The 18,548-nt window shown below is 35.8% G+C and overlaps 1 protein-coding gene across 1 annotated transcript; it reads right to left on the bottom strand.

Moving 5' to 3' along the window:
• Positions 1-802: 802 nt before the first annotated feature.
• On the bottom strand, positions 803-4,977 carry LOC103409310 (transcription factor GAMYB-like). The gene is made up of 4 exons (XM_029095326.2): positions 4,801-4,977; positions 3,637-4,059; positions 1,651-2,668; positions 803-1,456 (listed from the first exon to the last, which is right to left on the bottom strand). The coding sequence occupies exons 2-4, from the start codon at positions 3,994-3,996 to the stop codon at positions 1,173-1,175; spliced, it is 1,662 nt and encodes a 553-aa protein (XP_028951159.1). The 5' UTR covers positions 3,997-4,059; positions 4,801-4,977; the 3' UTR covers positions 803-1,172.
• Between the last annotated feature and the right edge of the window lie 13,571 nt (positions 4,978-18,548).

The following is an 18,548-nucleotide window of genomic DNA, read 5'->3' as shown; positions in this document are numbered from 1 at the left end:
ATAAAAATGCTTGGTTATTTGTTGGAATTTTTTTTAATTCTTTTTACTTGGTTATTAATTTTCTGATTTTTTGGATAATTTTTTTTTCTTTAAATGTTTTTATTTCAAAAAATAATAAGAACCGTTTGATCATAGTGAGAATTTAAAATGGACGTCTGAGATGTGGCCACGTGGCTTAAATATTGTCGTTGGATTCAACTGACCATTGTGTGCGGGCCACAAGCGTAAGGTTGTGGTGCGCTACCCTGCCTCACTGGCACGCGTGGTGCCTGCGCCTAACGTTAAAAAAAAAAAACTAACCCACCCACTGACATTAACCCGACGTCCGCGTCATGAATATGGGCTTGGACTCATAATTGACATGGCTGGAACCATGACGGCTCAGCCTTGGCGCCCAAAAAATGGGTGGAAGGGTTTTCTGGGTTGGATTTGGATCTAGCCTTGTCAATTGAGGATGTGTTGAAATGCTCTCAGAAAATGCTTATTGTGTGTATCCAAATCCAACACCCCAACACAACACGTGGCCCAATGACGCCATGGATATCAATTGACAGAACGACTCGAATTTAACCAAAAGCACGCTTGAAACGACAGACTTTCTTTTATTATGAAAGCACTTTTCTGAGGAATAATACTTAACTACTCAAAGATAACGGTGTACCTCTGCCATATGAATACATTTGGTGTGACACTGCACCGGCTGCGGTGACGATGTACCTCTGCCATATGAATACGTATGATCATGTGTTTCCCACATTATTAATCAGAGGGAAAAAAGGAAAAGAGAGAAGGAACAAGGGCATAGACAATGTAGACCAGTTTTAATGGTAAACAAATTGAAACCAACTAAGCAGGTTCCAGAGTATGAGAACGGTTCCATGTTCGAAAATGCATAGTTATTCTACAATCATAGCAAAACCCTGCTAGCAAATGGTACGCCACATATGGTTCTGTTTAGGCATACATGCATTGCATTGCATTGTTTGAAAGAAACCGAATGAAAACCACAAACGAAAACACAACCGTGACGCGTGCATAACAAGAGACCCCACAAGTCTCGATCGCAAGTGACCTTTGCTCAGACCAGGACTCACTTCCCCCCACATTAACAAATCATCAGCATGAATTAGGTGACAAAAGTTTCAGGTTCATACAATTGACGGAGAGGTTTCTTAAGGATGCTGAGCAGACATTTGACAGACGGGAGGCATGGTGTTCCATGGACATGAACTAAAACCCAATCCTTGATTTGATGTAGGGTTGCCAGAAGCCAGGTGCTTGCATTCCGCTGCCAAATCATCACCCAGCAGCGATGCAATACTTTCATGCATGCCGTTACCAAACCATTCTGAAGCAAGTATAGCATCAGGACGAGTATAATCCATAAGAGGTACAATTTCTTTTTCTTTATCTGGAGCCCAAGCTTGGTCTACAGGTTCTGATTTCACATTGCAACCTGGTAGAACAGTCAAACAACATAAGTCATAACAAGAGGCAGGACAGGACTTATCCTGCATGTAGATACAGAACTTATCAAACTGCTAATACAAAAAATGTTGCTACAGGACTATCAAGAATGAATTAAGAATCAATTTACAATGTTATTGTCAACCTCATTCGTCTCCAGGTCGAATAGATTAAGATACTCACCAGTAAAGGTCTCAGCAGGTGGCGGTTCATCTAATGAACTTCCACTGGCACTAATAGGTGTACACTCACTAAACAGCGAAGTAGCAGAATGACCCAGTGGAGAAATCGGATCTCGATTTTCTTCCCATTCTGCCTCACAAATGTTCAAATTGGAACCTTTAGCCACATCGCCAGGAGTAACACTAGATGAATTTGAACTCTTCTCACATGGATGATTCTTCGCACTACTAAGAGCTTTTGCCTCGTGGAGTAAAGCATCTAGCAGGCCACTGTTACGTGGTGAAGTGCAATCTGGCTCAAATGTACCAACCTGTGGGGGTGATTGGATAAAAGCATCAATTGCTTCGAGTAAGGGCGGCGGAGGAGAAGTGCTCCAGCTACCTAAATCAGTTTCTGGATATTGGAGTGAAGGGAGCTCCAGCTTCACGGCCCCGGATGTGGGCTTAGAAGCAGAAGAATTGCCATTTGAAAGGGAATGGCTACCCTGAATTACACCAAAAGACAGCGGACTCCTGGTGGTAGGATCAGGATCATGAGGAAAAGGCAACCCAAACGTTCGAGCAACTTTATCACAAGTATCATTTTGAAATTGATCAAACTGGGGGAAACCTTTTTTGAAACTACCACCAGAAGTAGAGAATAAAGCTGTTGATTCTCGAAGACGCTTTTGGCGATGCATTGTTGGTGGCATAAAACCACAATATGGAGCAGAACCAAGGCCTTTCATCAGCATGCCACCAGGAGAGATATCAGGGAGGTCAGGAACATAAGGTAAGACACAACCGTTTCCTTTTAAACTGTCAAATACAACATCAGGTATCTCAAAACTGTTAGCTTGCATAGAATCATGCTGCACTCTGTCCACATCATTAATTCCACCGCTTGACTGGCCTTGTTGACTCTCCTGAAATGCTTGCAAACACACCTCGGGCGGATAAAGTGGTAAGCCAGCCCTCTGGCGCCGCTTAATTCTAGTATTCCAGTAGTTCTTTATCTCATTATCCGTACGTCCAGGCAACTAAGGAGTGGAAAAAAGAATCTTAATCATTTCCAATAAACAAAGGAAAATACATTGAGAAGAATACTACGAAAATTAAGATTCTAATCAAGCTGACAATAATTGATAATTTATTTCATCTTCAATTGGAAACTAGTGTAAGAAAAAACCATTCAAGGAACCCAAAAAATAGAAATAGTAAAAAGTAGTACCAGTCTGTGAAGAACATTTAGGTGAGGTGAGATATGTTAATATGGTGCATCCGCTACAACATGCATTGCGTGCAACAGTGAGCTTTTATTTTGTTACATTAGTTTCCTAACATACACACTTTAATGATCTCCAATTTTTAGCTTAAAAATAATGCCATATATTAATTTTCAATCTCTTACCCTATGGTAAGAAAATATACTTTACTCTTTTAGGGATGCAAAGTATAATGTCATATTATACATTTCTGTTACTGCATTCTACCAAGATTTTATAGTTTCCTTAAAATTCCCAAAACATATTAAACATAAGAAACAAGAACAAACTGTAGTAAAATACATACATATGAATACCACATAGACTACAAAAAAATTGATAGATTCCACAGCCAAGTTACTTCCATCTGAGAAGTTGTGGAGAACTGAGATCAATGTCACTTAGAATCCTATCAAACTAGGGAACTGTTACTGTTATTTTTTTTATGATTTTACTGGCTTTTAATTTTGTTTCTTATTGTGTTCTAGAAGCTGACAAATATAATGACAACATTGCAATGTAATTAGGAAGTTTGGAGGAAAATAAGGGAATAATTGGAGAATATATCAATGCTTAATGCAAAAGATGCATGCCACTAACACCAAATCAAAAGTTGCAGCTAAAGCTTTGAAAAAAATAATCCCAAAAGAATGAACCATATAAAACTAAGTTTGAGGCAATACAAGGAAATATAGGTTGGTACGAACCATATACAGAAAGACAAAAATAAACTATGTACTTACGTGTGCAGCCATGCGTGCCCATTTGTTCCCCATCTTGGCATGGAGTTCAACAATGAGACGTTCTTCTTCAGGAGTAAATGCCCCTTTCTTCAGGTTTGGCCTTAGGTGATTTGCCCATCGCAACCGGCAGCTTTTGCCACAACGGAACAGGCCTGAGTGCTTCTGAACGGCATTCCAGTTTCCCTCCCCATGCTTCTTAACATACTCCACCAAAATTGCATCTTCAGCCGAGGTCCATGGCCCTTTCTTTAGAACCATTCCACCATTTCCACTTCCTCCATTACTCTCATCCATCAACGGAGAATCAATCTGATCCTTGGACAGCACTCCATCTTCACTCTCATTTGTTGTCCGACTCATCTCTTGATTTGTGATCAAAACTCCTACCAAGAGCAAAGATCATGCAAAGAGCAGGCTGACAACCTGGAATAAAAAGAGAAAAGAAAATGACAACAAACACAACCGTAGCGCCAATCGCGACCCACTTGTTTTACATTCACTCCAGCTCCGGGCACAAACATTTAATTATGGATCAGAACCCAAAAAAAAAAAAAAACAAACAAATAGCCAGTGGTTTAAACAGAAATTTGCTCATGTCATAAATACAAACGACACCCGATACTCCAAAGGACACAAATATTAAAAAATAAAAAATAAAGGAACCCGTAAACAGAAAGAAAACAGTAAGGAAAATCATAAAAGCAGGTCCTGAGAGGCAATATGGGGGTAAATATGGCATCATAAATTATCCATGCAGTCATTATTCAGCACTAATGATGAGTAATTAACAACACTAAGATGCAAATTAATGATATGTTCTAAAATGCAGAATTTTAAAACCCACAAAAGGATAAGCAGTGAGTTATATTCAAAGGTCGAATTAAATCCTTTTAACCCCATTCAGAAGCCAACAAAGAAAAAAACAAGGAAAGTGGGTTAATATAATAAACAACACAGAGACAAACCCATATCCAAATCATAATTAAATCGGGATTAAACACACTTAACAAAACAAAAAACAATTGACTTTGTTGATTAGAACCAAGTCTATATATGGCAACCACATTAATTACAATATGGATGATAAATATTGAAACCCTCAGCTGAATTAATTGAAATTTATACACAAACCCAATCACATCAAAAACCCGTAAATTTACATACCTGAATCAGAGGGAAGATGAAGCCAGATGCAAATTTATCCAACAATTGAAGCTGCGGAATCCACCCAAAGCCAAAGACACGTCCTTTTGCGCGCAATTGAAAACGAAACCGAAATCGGAAGCTCAAACGTAGGGTCGGAATAAACTAAGAGCTGAGAAAATCGTGACAATGGAAAACCTGGAATCGACGAAAAAGGTCAGAATTCAGACGAAATCAGCTCGGAAAAGTGAGAAATTGAAGAAATGAAAGCATAATTCGTTCTCGAATCGCAATTCTGAGAGCTCCGGCGTGTACCCAAATGCGAATTGCATCGAGTCGAATTGTGGGTTTGCAAACTTACAGATCCGGAAAAATGTAAACCCTAGCTGAAGAAAACGAAAGCAGAGATTGAGGCCAATAGGAATCTAACCGCAGTTTTTGAAATAGGAGAGAGACGATTCGAGCGTAGACAGAGCAACACATCTGCGGACTGAGACGGAGATCCGAACACAGATATACACACACCAACACACCCACACCCACACCCACAGAGTTCCCCAATACACAGATGAGAGAGAGGAGAGAGAGATGAGAATTTTGAATAAATGGGAAAAAAGGGATAAAGAGAGAGAAAAAATGAAAAGGGGAGTAATGCGAAATTGGGAATTAGAAGAAAATGGGGATTTGAGAAGCGAAATGGCAAGTGCAGAGCGATGTTAGGCTGAGATAAAGGAGGTGACTGTAGACTCCCAAGTCCCTGACACCTCTCTCTCTCTCCTCTCCCTCTCTCCTCTCTCTAAACTCTCTCTTCTCCACTTTTCCCTTCCTTTTCTTTTTCCATTTTTCTTCCTCAATTATTTATTTTATTTTAGTTTAAATATATAATAGCAATATCTAGGGTTTTTTTTTTATAAATAAAACTTCTTTTCTTTTTCAAAAAAAAAGGAGACAACGGGTGACAAGTCACGCTTATCCATCCTTCCAGGATTGGGAGGCTATGAGGAATTTCACCATGCCGAAGATTGAGTAGAAGTTCATACTCAAAATTATACGTCGCTGATTCACAAAATTTTGTGCATATAATCAGAACCGTTCATATTATAAATCACTCTATAAGTATCGCTTTTTACAAAAAATCAACTAAAACTAATGTTGTTTAGTCGTTGAACTGTATAAAAACAGATGAACGAAATTTATAAAAGCATTATGAGTCATCTATGTATTTACTACAGTAGACTGACTAAACGATAGTTTTAATTCATCTTTTGCAAAGATGATATTTACATAGTGATTTATAATATAAACGGGTTATAATCATAAATACAAAACTCTGTTATTCGAACATGAAGAGTTTTGAGTAGGAATTTCTACTCATCCATTCATCCTTGACTAGCTAAACATTGTACTTTTTTGAGCAACTGAATAATATTTTCTATTTTTGGTCCGGCTTTGATTAATGAAAATGATAATCAAACCCTTTTTTTCTTTCTAATTTATATCTTTTTGTTTAATTATTTTTGTTGTTTGTGTATGATTTATGCAATTTGATAACCTGAATTAAAGCGCAGTGTGTGAAAGGAGAAAAATTATATGTAGTTATCATTTATCTTGATTAATTTATTTCACTTGTGTTATTTTTGTTTTTTATTTCTTCCCAAATGGAATTTGAGTTTGACTCACATTGTTTGAATGACTCAAAGCATAGTCTTACACTTCCTAGTGTGATCATCAGTGTAAATTGGTAATGAGTTTATTGATCATGGAACATTTCTTGATATTCTCCTTATATGAAAACATCATGAAGCCTATAAACATATACATATATAGTTATGGTTTATAATCTCAAACTACAGATATAACACAAGTGGCATGTAGTTCAGTTGGTTAAGAGTAATTGCTCTTTCATCCGAGTTCTCGTGTTCAATTCCCCATCCCCGTAGTTTAAATAAATTTAGTGTAAATTATCTTATTGTTTGCCCAAAAAAATGTAGATGTAGCTCTAAATTACAAAAAAAAAAAAAAAAAAAAAAAGAAAGAAAGAAAGAAAGTAAGTAATTATAGGTTTTTCAAATATTTTTTAAACTACTTAAGTATTTCAAAGTTATCATGAGGGTAATGTAAATCAAATTTAAAAGCTTGAAAAACATAGTTTTGTTGTAGTGACCTCTTCGTAGTTTATATGAATTTAGTGTAAATTATCTCATCGTTTGCCTAAAATATGTAGATATAGCTCTTATTGTTGTTAAATTACAAAATAATAATAATAATAATAATAATAATAATGAGTTTTTTCATTCTAATATTTTTTAAACCAAGTATTTCAAAGTTATCATGAGGTAATGTAAACCAAAGCACTTGAGGTTAAGTTCAAGTTGTGAGGGTGGGTGAAGAAAAAATGAATTGCTATTGGCCTAGCGTTTATTTTCCACCATGGTAATCACATCAAATAATAACCAATAACCTCGCTAATGGACGATAAATACACAAAAAAATTTCTTCTCTCATACAACTCTATTAAATTTTAGCCCTTTAATTAAATAAATCAAACGGAAAAACATATAAGATTAAACAAATATATGTATAGAGAAAATAAAAATGTGTGGTTATCATTTCTCCAAATTATTTGTGAGTCTAATTTATAAAAAATAAATTATATTTTATGGGATTGCACCAATTGGGAAAAGGCACATGGAAATTTATATTTGTGGATATGTAGCTATCGGGCCTGCCAACCTCGGGTGCCATATATGAACAATTGCTTTTTCTTTTTTGAATTTGGCTAGATACTTTCCGTATGTGGATGTATTTCAACTATGCTTTATTTAGTTTTATAAATTTATTATAGTCATGTTCTTCTTTTATTTAATTTTACAAATTTGGCCTAGATGAAAAATTCAACTTTGGAAATTGGAGTTTGTTGATGCATAAAATCGGATCGATCTTGTACCAACTAAATCCAACAGTAAATCAATCATACGCATAAGAACATAACAAAATATCGTGGTTTACTCCAATGTGAACATAGCCTCAACTTGAGACGAACCATGACATTTCGTTGTGTTATAATGCGTATGTGTGATTTACGATCGGATTTAATTAATCCAAGATCAACCCAATTTTATGAATCAATAGAGTGCATTAGATGGTGTGCCATGCTCATGCTTGAGTTAGTAAAAACATATCTAAAGTTCCACTATCAACTTGCGTACGCCAATGTCTGCAATGAAAAATGGAACGTTAATATTCCAATATTATTCTATTTTTCCGTTGGTATTTTAAAAATTGTTTAGCAGAAAAAAGAGTATGTTAATTCAAGATAGGTGTCCAAACCAAAAGAAAGTAAGTGTGTTCTCAAATCTCAATCTCTCTTTATCTTTTTTTTTTTTAACAAACGATATTATCTACACTAATGTCACGTGAGACTGGGTTAAGCCTTACAATGAGTTAGCAATAATGTTGTTCAAATTTACCTTTGACGAGAATCGAACATAAGACATCTCATTTATAAAGAGAAATACTATTAGATCATAATACTAAGTATAACTCTCTATCTTAATAGTATTAAGAAAGTTAACTACATTCCTTTTATGTTTGGAGTGATTTTCAAACACAGGTAATGATGTTTTAATTTTTCCTCCTTGCACCCTGAAGTTTTGGAATTGTACTATTTTACATCTTTCATGTCTTTGAATATCTAAGCCTTTATTAAATTGATGAGTTGTCTTTGTCAATATGGTATACATGTGGCTTACACATTAGTCCATATAAAAACAAAGAGAAATTAGGTTCACATCCTTCTTTTTGCTACTCCATTGATTAAAATCCTATTCATTTCCAATTTTTGATCAAGGTCCTTGGATATTAATAGCATAATTAATTATTTGAATAATAAAATATTTGTATTTTTAAATATATTCCGTAAGTGTTAAAAATGTTACAATTAGTATATTTATATTTATGGTTAAATTTTTTATCATATATTTTTATTTTTAGTTTGTACCTATTTTTAATTTGTACCAATTTTTTTTTAATTTTTAATTTGTACCCATATATTAGCTTCTTTTTGTGCCCATATTTTTTAAAGTTTTATTTGTGTTTGTACCCATATATATACCGTCACGTGATATTGTATATTTAATCAATGATGAAAAAATTACATATGGTATATTTATGTTTTATGCCTAAACTTTGTATCATATATTTATATTTTTATTTTGTACCCACTTTTAATTTGCAACATTTTTTTAAATTTGTAGTATTTTCTTTTTAGTTTTATTTTGTACCCATGTATTAATTTCTTTTAGCGCCTATATTTTTAAAAAAATCATTTGTACTCATAATTTTTTTAATCTTTCATCTGTACCCTAATTTATTTATAATGTACCCATTCTTCTTTATTAATGTACCACTTTGTTATATGTGAAATGTACCAATTTTTTTTGTAAAATGTACCGATTTTTTTAACACTATGGATACATTCTTTTGCCATTTATTATTTCTTATTTTTACATAGTTTTTATCCATTTATTCAATCAAAATGTTTGAATTTTTTTATTGTAACCGTTTCTAATGGTACAATAATGAGGGATTTTAAATTTATAGGATTATAAATCTCATAAAATATCAAACAATTAATGTCAAAACTATAAAACTATAAATATTAATTTTAATATAATGAGGTGTACAAAGTCAAGGGACTTTGATCAAACTTTGAATATCATTAAGGTTTTAGTCAAATAATGTTAAGGATTAGGGACCGCATCCAAAGTATCCCTAAAAACAAATTGTGATAGTAAAAATATATCATCTTCAGTCTTGACGAATTTGTACTTACAAAACAATCAACACATTTAATCAAAGACCAAAGCTTCACAATGCCCAAGTTAGTTTCTCTAAAATGAGTGAGTGTTTAGGGCTTGTTTATGTAGTTGCATACCAAAATTTGGAAGTGATGAGGGTATTTATAAGAGGTAGTGGCCGACCATGGTGTAGGGTTTTGACTTACACACGACGGCCTCTTATTAACCAAGCTATGTCATCGGTAAGGCGCGCAAAGAAAAAAGATTTTCAAGATATTAATTAGGAGATAATATCTTGGAATAATGGTGAGAATTCCTAATTGATTGCAATACGGATTCCTTACTTGATAGAGTTAGTTTGCAATTGAGAATGTACTAAAGATATAATTTAGTAATTAATCCTATATTTAATATCGTTGACATTTCCACGCCATAAGCAGAGCCTTGAGCAATCGTAGTCCAATGCATGCACTTCTAGGAATGCTAAGTTGTGCGTGAGAATAGAAATGTGTTGTTCCATTTAATGAGGCAAGTCTTGTTTTTCTTGAGCTAAAGTCCACGTGTCACCTTCTAAATTTTTAGGATTATTTTTGGCTCCACAAAGTAGATCCTCGAAGATATATCTCGTTATCATGACTAATAGTGGTTGAGCGAAAATTTTATTTGGAGGGGGCAATATATAAAACTAAATTGAAAAAAATCCAAGGTTTAAACAATGTAGAAAAAACATTTAACACTCATTGCTATTTGTAGATTCAGTGGCACCCTTCTCCCCTTCTTCCTAGCCACTCAACCTTTCCTTCCACCTCTTTTCTTTCAGGACCGGATCTCAACTATCTCTTTCATCTCTACGAGATCTACATCCTCCCGGTGTTTTTTCGGTCGGTCGACGTTTCTTATACTTCGGGTTTAGCAACCAAACGAAGATCTCTTGTCTTGAGTAATTGGTATCCAAGTCGCATATTGTGTTGGGATGTTGTACACCTTGGCTCAACCTATGCACAATAATAAAACTAAGGATGGTCCTGATTTATATGTTGATCCCGATCTAGGCTGATTCGATTCGAGTTGATGTGAAAGGCATCGTTGGATGGATCTTACAGAGTATTTATATGCGTCGTAGTTTGTTTCTTTTAATATTTTGTTCTTATGTTGTTGGGTTTGTATTTCAGTTTGGTATTTCTGTCAATAAGTGCCTCCCTAGTGAGGTTCGTATAAGTCACTCCAAGTGAGTGTTTTAATTTTATGTATGTGTGTTATTGGTTCATCCTATATCTGATCCGTTATTTATAGTAGTTATTTGATAGGGTTGAGCGTTGAATCTCTGTTGGTATAGACATTAGTTATTTATTTCATAGTTGCTTTGTGAAGTCGGGATTGGTTGAATCCAAAGAGTGCATTCTTCTATTAGCTATGTTGCGGTGTTGACCCAAAAATAATTCATAAAGTTCTAGAGCTGATATGTGTATTTTTATTAGCTATTGAAGAGAATGACCTCATTAAATTGGCAAGGCCCATATCTGTTCCACGTGCAGTTCAACCACCAAGAACCTTGAGTTGCTGACTATAATTTCTCTAAGCTCCACTTGCCATGTCAAGGAAATAAGGTAAGGGAATTAAAGGTAGAATCAATAACTAATTCCTACCTTTAAGCTTTCCTAAATGAACACATATTCCTTTATTCAAGAATACACAATCAAATTTCAATTAAGGATTCTCTAAAGATAATTCTTAGATATTATTATTTATTTGATAATATATCAAATGATTATTCTCAAGCATCTTTTGAAGATATTTCAACATCTTAAAGATACTTTTCTACTACAACTAATAAATAACACCCTTTGGCCAATCGGACAACACATGGCATGGTAGCTTTTCCATCAGACAAGATGCCTAATATTTACAATGCTCCGGTAGTTAGGGGCTGAGATGCTGTTGGTCAACAAATTAATGTGACTTGTGAAGTACAACAATTATTTGGAAAGAAACCATACACATTTGACATGCCCTATACTCTATAAATACTTCATTCACACACTTCTCAAGTAAGTTGATTCTTTGCAATCCAACCTAAATATCCCTCTCTTCCTAGAGAAACTAAACTAGGATCGGAGGTTCATTAGCCAAACCTCCTCTCATTAGGCCCTTGGCTTTGGTTGTAAACAAAAGTGTTTAATTTGTTTTATGGGAGTTTTAACGAAAAGCCCACGGTACTGTTCACTTTAACGAAAAACCACATTTTTACACTAAAAGTCAAACCTGGTACTATTCACTTTACCCTTTATTTTGTCCTTATCATTAAAACTCAAAGTTTTCAAACCCTTTTCATTATTTTTCCTTTATTTTATTGGGCTCGTGGCTTTGGTTGTAACCAAATGTGTTAATTTATTTTGTATCTACAATTTCATAAAATCCGAAGACAACAAAATTTTACTACCACATCCTGATCTTGCATAGAATCTCTTAATTGCTAGTTCGTGAAGCGAATGAATTTCTAGTTATCAACAATAAAGTTTCTTCGGCTTTGCAAGTCTTTTCATGCCCACAAATCCACCATTATTACCCACAAATCCACCATTATTGTGGCCACAAGTTTGGTCAAGCTGGGCTTGTCTATTACGTTGAAGTCCCTTTAATTTGAGGACCTCCCGAATTTTATCCGTAGTATACTCTTTGAAGTTTCTATTAGTTATTAGGGTTAAAGTAGTAATAAGCACCAAATCTTTAACAGTGATTTTAAATTAGTCTAAAGCTTTGAAAACATTTCGAATAACTACTTAATGTTTGCATAATAAATATTTGTTAGGCCACCGAATTTATATAATAACGTTACTACCATTAAGTGATAACAACACTAACGTTAAGCTGTAACATAGACCAATATTGAAGGCTAAGCTCCCCAAAATGATCCATTTTTATGGTTTCCTTCCATCCTATCTGTTAAAGGATAATGCTATTCACACACTTTTTTATTTTTTATTTTTTTCCAAAGAACATAATAATATTAGATATGAATTGAAATGTTTACATTATGTGCTAGAGTATTAAACAACCACTCCGATTCAAAACAATCCCACTTATGACATCCCCCCACACGCGTGATGTGAGTTGCCACCAAATGCGTAGCCCCATTACAAGAGCGAAGGGTGAAAAGAAACTCAACTGAACTTAATTGTTGCTTAAGATAATGAATGTCCCATAAAACACCTTCCATAGCAGCCTTCGATTGAAGAACACCTGTGAGCATGTCCACCAAAACCTTAGAATCGGTATCAAGCTGAACAGGCCTAAAGCCTCTCTCCACACACGCCACCAAAGCTACTCGCACCGCTTCCACTTCCGCCATCAAACTCGATTCACATCAAATATTCCCCACTCCTCCAGCTCCTTTGAAGATCCCCGCAAAATCTCTAGCCACCCAACCGAATCCACCCATTCTCGTTTGCTTATGCCAAGCTCCATCACAATTAATCTTAATTGTTTGAAAATGAGGGTTCACCCATCTCTCGTGAACTTCCTCTCCCCCCTTGTCATCTACTGCATGTAGGCAGCACCTGGACTCGTTCACATCCTTCTAGCTCCCCTCATTGGCTCTGCAGTTGCTCTAAAGCTACTCTAGGCTCCACCATAGTCTTCTAAAAAACCATGCTATTCTAACACTTCCAAATCCTCCATAATCCACATACCATCCACCTCATAAGCCTACCCCCTCTTCCGCATCACCATATTTTTTCGACAACCATTTCCAACATGCCAAAAAATCTCCCCCCTCCACCGACACCATATCCAGTTGCAAAGGAGACCCAAACCAAAACACACGAGCAAAATGACATTTAAAAAATAAATGCACCTATGTCTCCATGTCTTCCCCACAATGTGGACAACAAGTCTCCAAATGGACGCCCCATTGTTGTAAATTAGTTCTTACAACGAGAACGTTTTTACAGCCCTTCCAAATAAAATGATGAAGCTTAGGAGGAACCTTAAATTGCCATATAGCCCCCAAATAGGATCCTTGACATGATCCTCACTTGACTGTCCCACACCCTTCCTCCCAAACTCTCCATTTCGATTCATCTCCTGAGCAACCATATAGCCAAATTTAATGGAATACATCATTTTCCATGTGTAATGCCAAATAATCTGATCGAGACACCCAAACTTACTAATTGGCATACTCAAATTGATACCAGCTTCCTCCTCATTGAAGCATCGTTCAATAATATACTTGTTCCACAGCCTACCAACACCTACTAAATCTCCCACCATCAATGACATGTCCCCAGACTGTGAGATGGGGAGGAACGTGTGCGGTGTAGGTAACCATGGATCTTTCACAATCCGGATACTCCGCCAATCCCCAATCCTCCATCGGAGTCCGCCTTTCAAGATTTTCTGACCTTGCAAGATACCTTTCCACCCCCACGAAGTGCCTCTTCCCATTGGAGCCTCCAAAAAAGACGAGGTAGGATAGTATTTCGCTCGAAGAATTTTAGCTAGAAGAGAATCCGGATTACAAATAATCCACCACCCAACCTTCGCTAACATAGCTAAATTGAACGAAATAATTTCCTTTCGACATTTTATTCCAAGCTAACAAATGAACCCCCTTCTGTGTTTTCTAATCCCTCCACCAAAACCTAGCAATCACTTGCTCAATCTCCTTAGCCAATTGAATGGGAAGCTGGAAACAAGACATTGTGTAGTTTGGCAAAGCAGTAGCTACACTTTTCAGGAGAACCTCTTTCACAGCCACTGATAAGAACTGTTCTGCCCAACCATTAATTCTTTCCTCTAACTTATTTTGTATGTCTTCAAACACTTTCTTCTTCGAACCCCCTAAATCTACTTGAATACCTAAGTACTTCCCAAAGTTCTCCTGATAGTTAATACCCAACATCGCCGATAACCGAACCCTCAATGCATGCAAACAACTTGAGCTAAAGAATGTTGAGCTCTTCTCCAAATTAACACATTGCCCAGACCCCTCAACATATTTTTGAAGTATACCAGCAACATGTATGGCCTCCGTTTTTGTAGCTTGACAAAGAAAAAAAAAAAACGAATCATCTGCAAAGAAAACATAGGAAAAAGGCTTGACAGTATGGGTGACAGTCATCCCTCGGATGTGCCCAACCCTCTCCTCGTTCTGTATTAAGGCATATAACCCTTTGACACAAATTAGAAATAGAAATGGCAATAAGGGGTCTCCCTGCTGAAGTCCTCGACATGGTTCAATGTGACCTGTGGCCTCCCCATTGATAATCACACTGTATGAGATTGTCTGCACACACTCCATTACATACTGACAACAAATATCATCAAAACCCAATTTATGCATCATAACATTCAAAAATGGCCATTCAACACAGTCGTAAGCTTTATTTTACTGACAGTGTTCAAACCCACGTCGTCATGCAAGAGCACAATATCTTTCCACCACTGTGGTAAAGGGAAAATGGCTAATAATTTTTTGTTATTAATCTTTTTTAATTCATTGAATTTAGATGACCAAAAATTAAAAGAAACGTATGAGAAATAAAAATAACTGTGTGAATATCATTATCTTATAAAAATAAGACGCAAAAACTGGGTTGATACCGTCGACCAATTCAACTTTTGATTGGCGCGTCTTATTACCAATGGCGTGAGTCAATTTTGGACCGATTCATCTATTGACCAATCAGTGAGCTGGATAACATATAATTGATTTTGAAAATTTCCGAACACTAAATTCATCCATTTGTGTCAGCAATATGTGCGTAGAACCAAAAAGCCAAAGAAAAAGAAAGAAACATAACGCAGCATGCATGGACAATTGCCATCCCTGGATTTTTCCAACTGTTTTGATTACTCAATAAAATAAATGGTATCAACTAGTTTTGGTATCATGATATTTGTTTACACTTAGGAAAAGATATCTCAAATTCGATTCAGATGAAAATAATTTTATTATGAGTTAAATACTTAATATGAACTTGTTCGTGATAAACTTTCAGACATCAGGCTCATCATGATCCTCCACTGATATCATTGATATTGTCTTTTCTTGACTACCTATCATTAAGTGTGGAGTTTTATCACAAAAATAATCAGTGATATTAAGACTAGAATATTTCATATACAAGTTGTATAATGTGTTTTTATTTATATTTTTAGTATGGGACTATGTTCTCTAACAATTAGCACCTTGGTGATCGCTCCACTATTGTTGTGACATTGTGTGTGCATTATGAAAATTATATCGTATCATGTTCTACTAAAAAAGACGTCGACCAGGATCATATGAGTTAATTGAGATCCTCTGTGGATCTTTGTATCCAGAGCCAAAGGACTCGAAGATCCAAGTAGTTGAAGATAAGGAGAGATAGATCTGAACCCTTTATTTGTGTGAGGTGGGTCAGAGGGATGGGCTAATGGAAGTCGTAGGATTGAAATTGAGTAGTTCACATCTCTTAGTTTGTGAGCACCAAACACATAGATCCAGAAACTCTGGACCCAGAGATCTAGAGACTCTGAACATATAATCTGAAGGCTCCAAACACAGAAATCTGGAGAAATTCTCAATTCCATGTAATTGAAGGCAGAGAAAGTTTGAGTTGGAATGAACGATTTCACATGGCCAAGCATAAGAGGCAGCATGTTGCATCCTTTCTATTACAAAAATGGTATGGCATGGTATGGTGGGTACTAGCTAGCAAGCTTCTTCTCGTGATGAATTAATTTAATCCCACACGTCTCATTTTTTTCTTCTTTCTAAAAGTGGATTGTGATTGTCTCTACCCCAAAAGCCAACTTACAAGCAAATGATGCCATATTTGTCAGAAATGCAGGCCTTTCTCATCCGTTTCTCTCCTTGCACAAGGTTTCTAGGCTAAGATGACAAACCCATTTATTCATTGAAATGAGTAATTTGATCTATTACGTATGCATGATTTTGGCTTTCCACACAATCCCTACTGTGTTTTTAGTAGTATGTAATGTATATGTATGTGTATATCACTATAGGATAGAAGCTATCTTCAAAATTAGAGCATATCTCTTCGAGAATATCCCAGCAACACAACCCCACACACACACACACACACACACACACACACACACACAATCTCCTATGCATTGGATTAGAGAAGCTTTATTCATATTTTGGTGCTGAAACTCTATTACCTAATCGACAAACACCTGAAAAAAGGGACGGTGTATGCCAAAAGGGCATATGATGTCTAAGTCAGAAAAATAATAGAGTAAAAAGAGAACTTGAGAGAGTTTTGAGTAGAAGTGATGATTATTGTTTCATCTGGCTATTTATAGAGACTAAACCCTAGTAGGCAGTTGGAAGGGGAGGTTATAGAGTATACTAGGTAATCCTTGATGATGCAAGCCAATTTTCGCAACCAGCTAGTAGTCTTGAAGGTCCATGTTGGTAAGAGTGCAGTTGAGCCAAACACTTAAGGGGATACTTTGGAGAGTCGGTGTCTTGCCGCCATTGGACCAGGTATGGCCCAACGACAAGAACTATTATGAGCGGCCCTCTTTACACATAATATATATCATGGGTGACCCGGAGAGCCCATGACTATCATGGGCGGCCTAGAGAGCTCATCGTCTATTGGTGGCCCATTACCTTAGGATAGACTACGTCTTATCCCTTTTAAATAAATTGTGGTCTACTCACGATATGAAGAGTAAAACCATCATATTCAGCATATTGTCCATGTGTCATTCTCCTATTGGATGTGGTTAATTTGTATCTTCACAAATGCTGCCATATTTGTTTGTGTTTAAGTAGGAAACAAAATAGTCACTTAGTACTACGGTCTAGTGGTATTCATCTTCATTTGTAAGTGAGAGGTCTTCACTTGTAAGTATTTCGTAATTGAATAGGACTTTTTCTTCCAACACAAGGTAGGTCTTCAAGCCATGAAAGAAAAGTTTCCTTTTATTTCCCCACAACGATTTAGTATTAAATAGGAGACAACTTTTGCTTGGATTCTCGCAAATTTCTTACTTAAAATTCAGGCTTCCCTATAGAGAATTCACAGAGAAATCTTAGGTATAAAATTATTTCCTTCTTCCTCCTTCCTCTTCGCACGTAATGGGGCAGCATGACTACCCCTAGTTTTCTCGACTTGGGTACGCAAGGTGCAACTGGGTGGGAATGACAAAGGGGCCCAAGGGGCCTAGTCTGATACTTCTGATATCCAATGCTTAAACTATAGGTATCGGTTGTAATATAAATATGCAAATTTGTACAAATATCGATTTGACATTCGATATCGTTATTGGTTGTCTTCGATAAAAATGATAGAAGTTTACTCAAAAACATGAAAATTAAAAAAATGAAACCATAGGAAATATCATATGGTTGTTTGTCGATATTTAAGGAACATGTCGGTAATATCGACAAAATATGTCTATTTTAGTCGAAATTTAAGAGTTTTTCCAATATAAGGTGAAGTTTATCTTGAAAATATCTTTTTTCTGACGTAAGAGTTTCCACATCTTTCTCTATTTTTTAGAAATATCGACCGTATCGAAGAAATTTCAAACATTGTTTTGGAGCAGATCTATGAACCTGCTTTTTTTATTGATTTTAAATCACCACTCTAAATCATTTATCTATGTGGCACCATTTAACTAAACTTGTGATCCCCGTGCCATATACAGCTTTATTGAGAAATCAAATGGAAGAACGACAATGATTTGCAGTAGTAAAGTTCAAAGACAATGATGACTGATATCGAAATTGAGCACTAAAATGCGGAGGGGACAATTCCAAGGAAATTTTTTATTTTTTATTTTTATTTTTTATTTTTTACAACGATATTTACACTAAGTGGGTGAGGAATAAATAGTTGTGAACTTGCCATTTATTAGATTCAAGTATAAGATCTCTTATTTTCATGTGAAGATGAATATCATTAGACCGTAAAACTAATCGACAATTTGAGGGACCTTTTGTGGGGA

Source organism: Malus domestica, chromosome 02, assembly GCF_042453785.1.
Source record: "Malus domestica chromosome 02, GDT2T_hap1".
Lineage (NCBI taxonomy): Eukaryota > Viridiplantae > Streptophyta > Magnoliopsida > Rosales > Rosaceae > Malus > Malus domestica.
The sequence above is the reverse complement of the archived record's forward strand: the minus strand, read 5'-3'. Positions and strand labels throughout refer to the sequence as shown.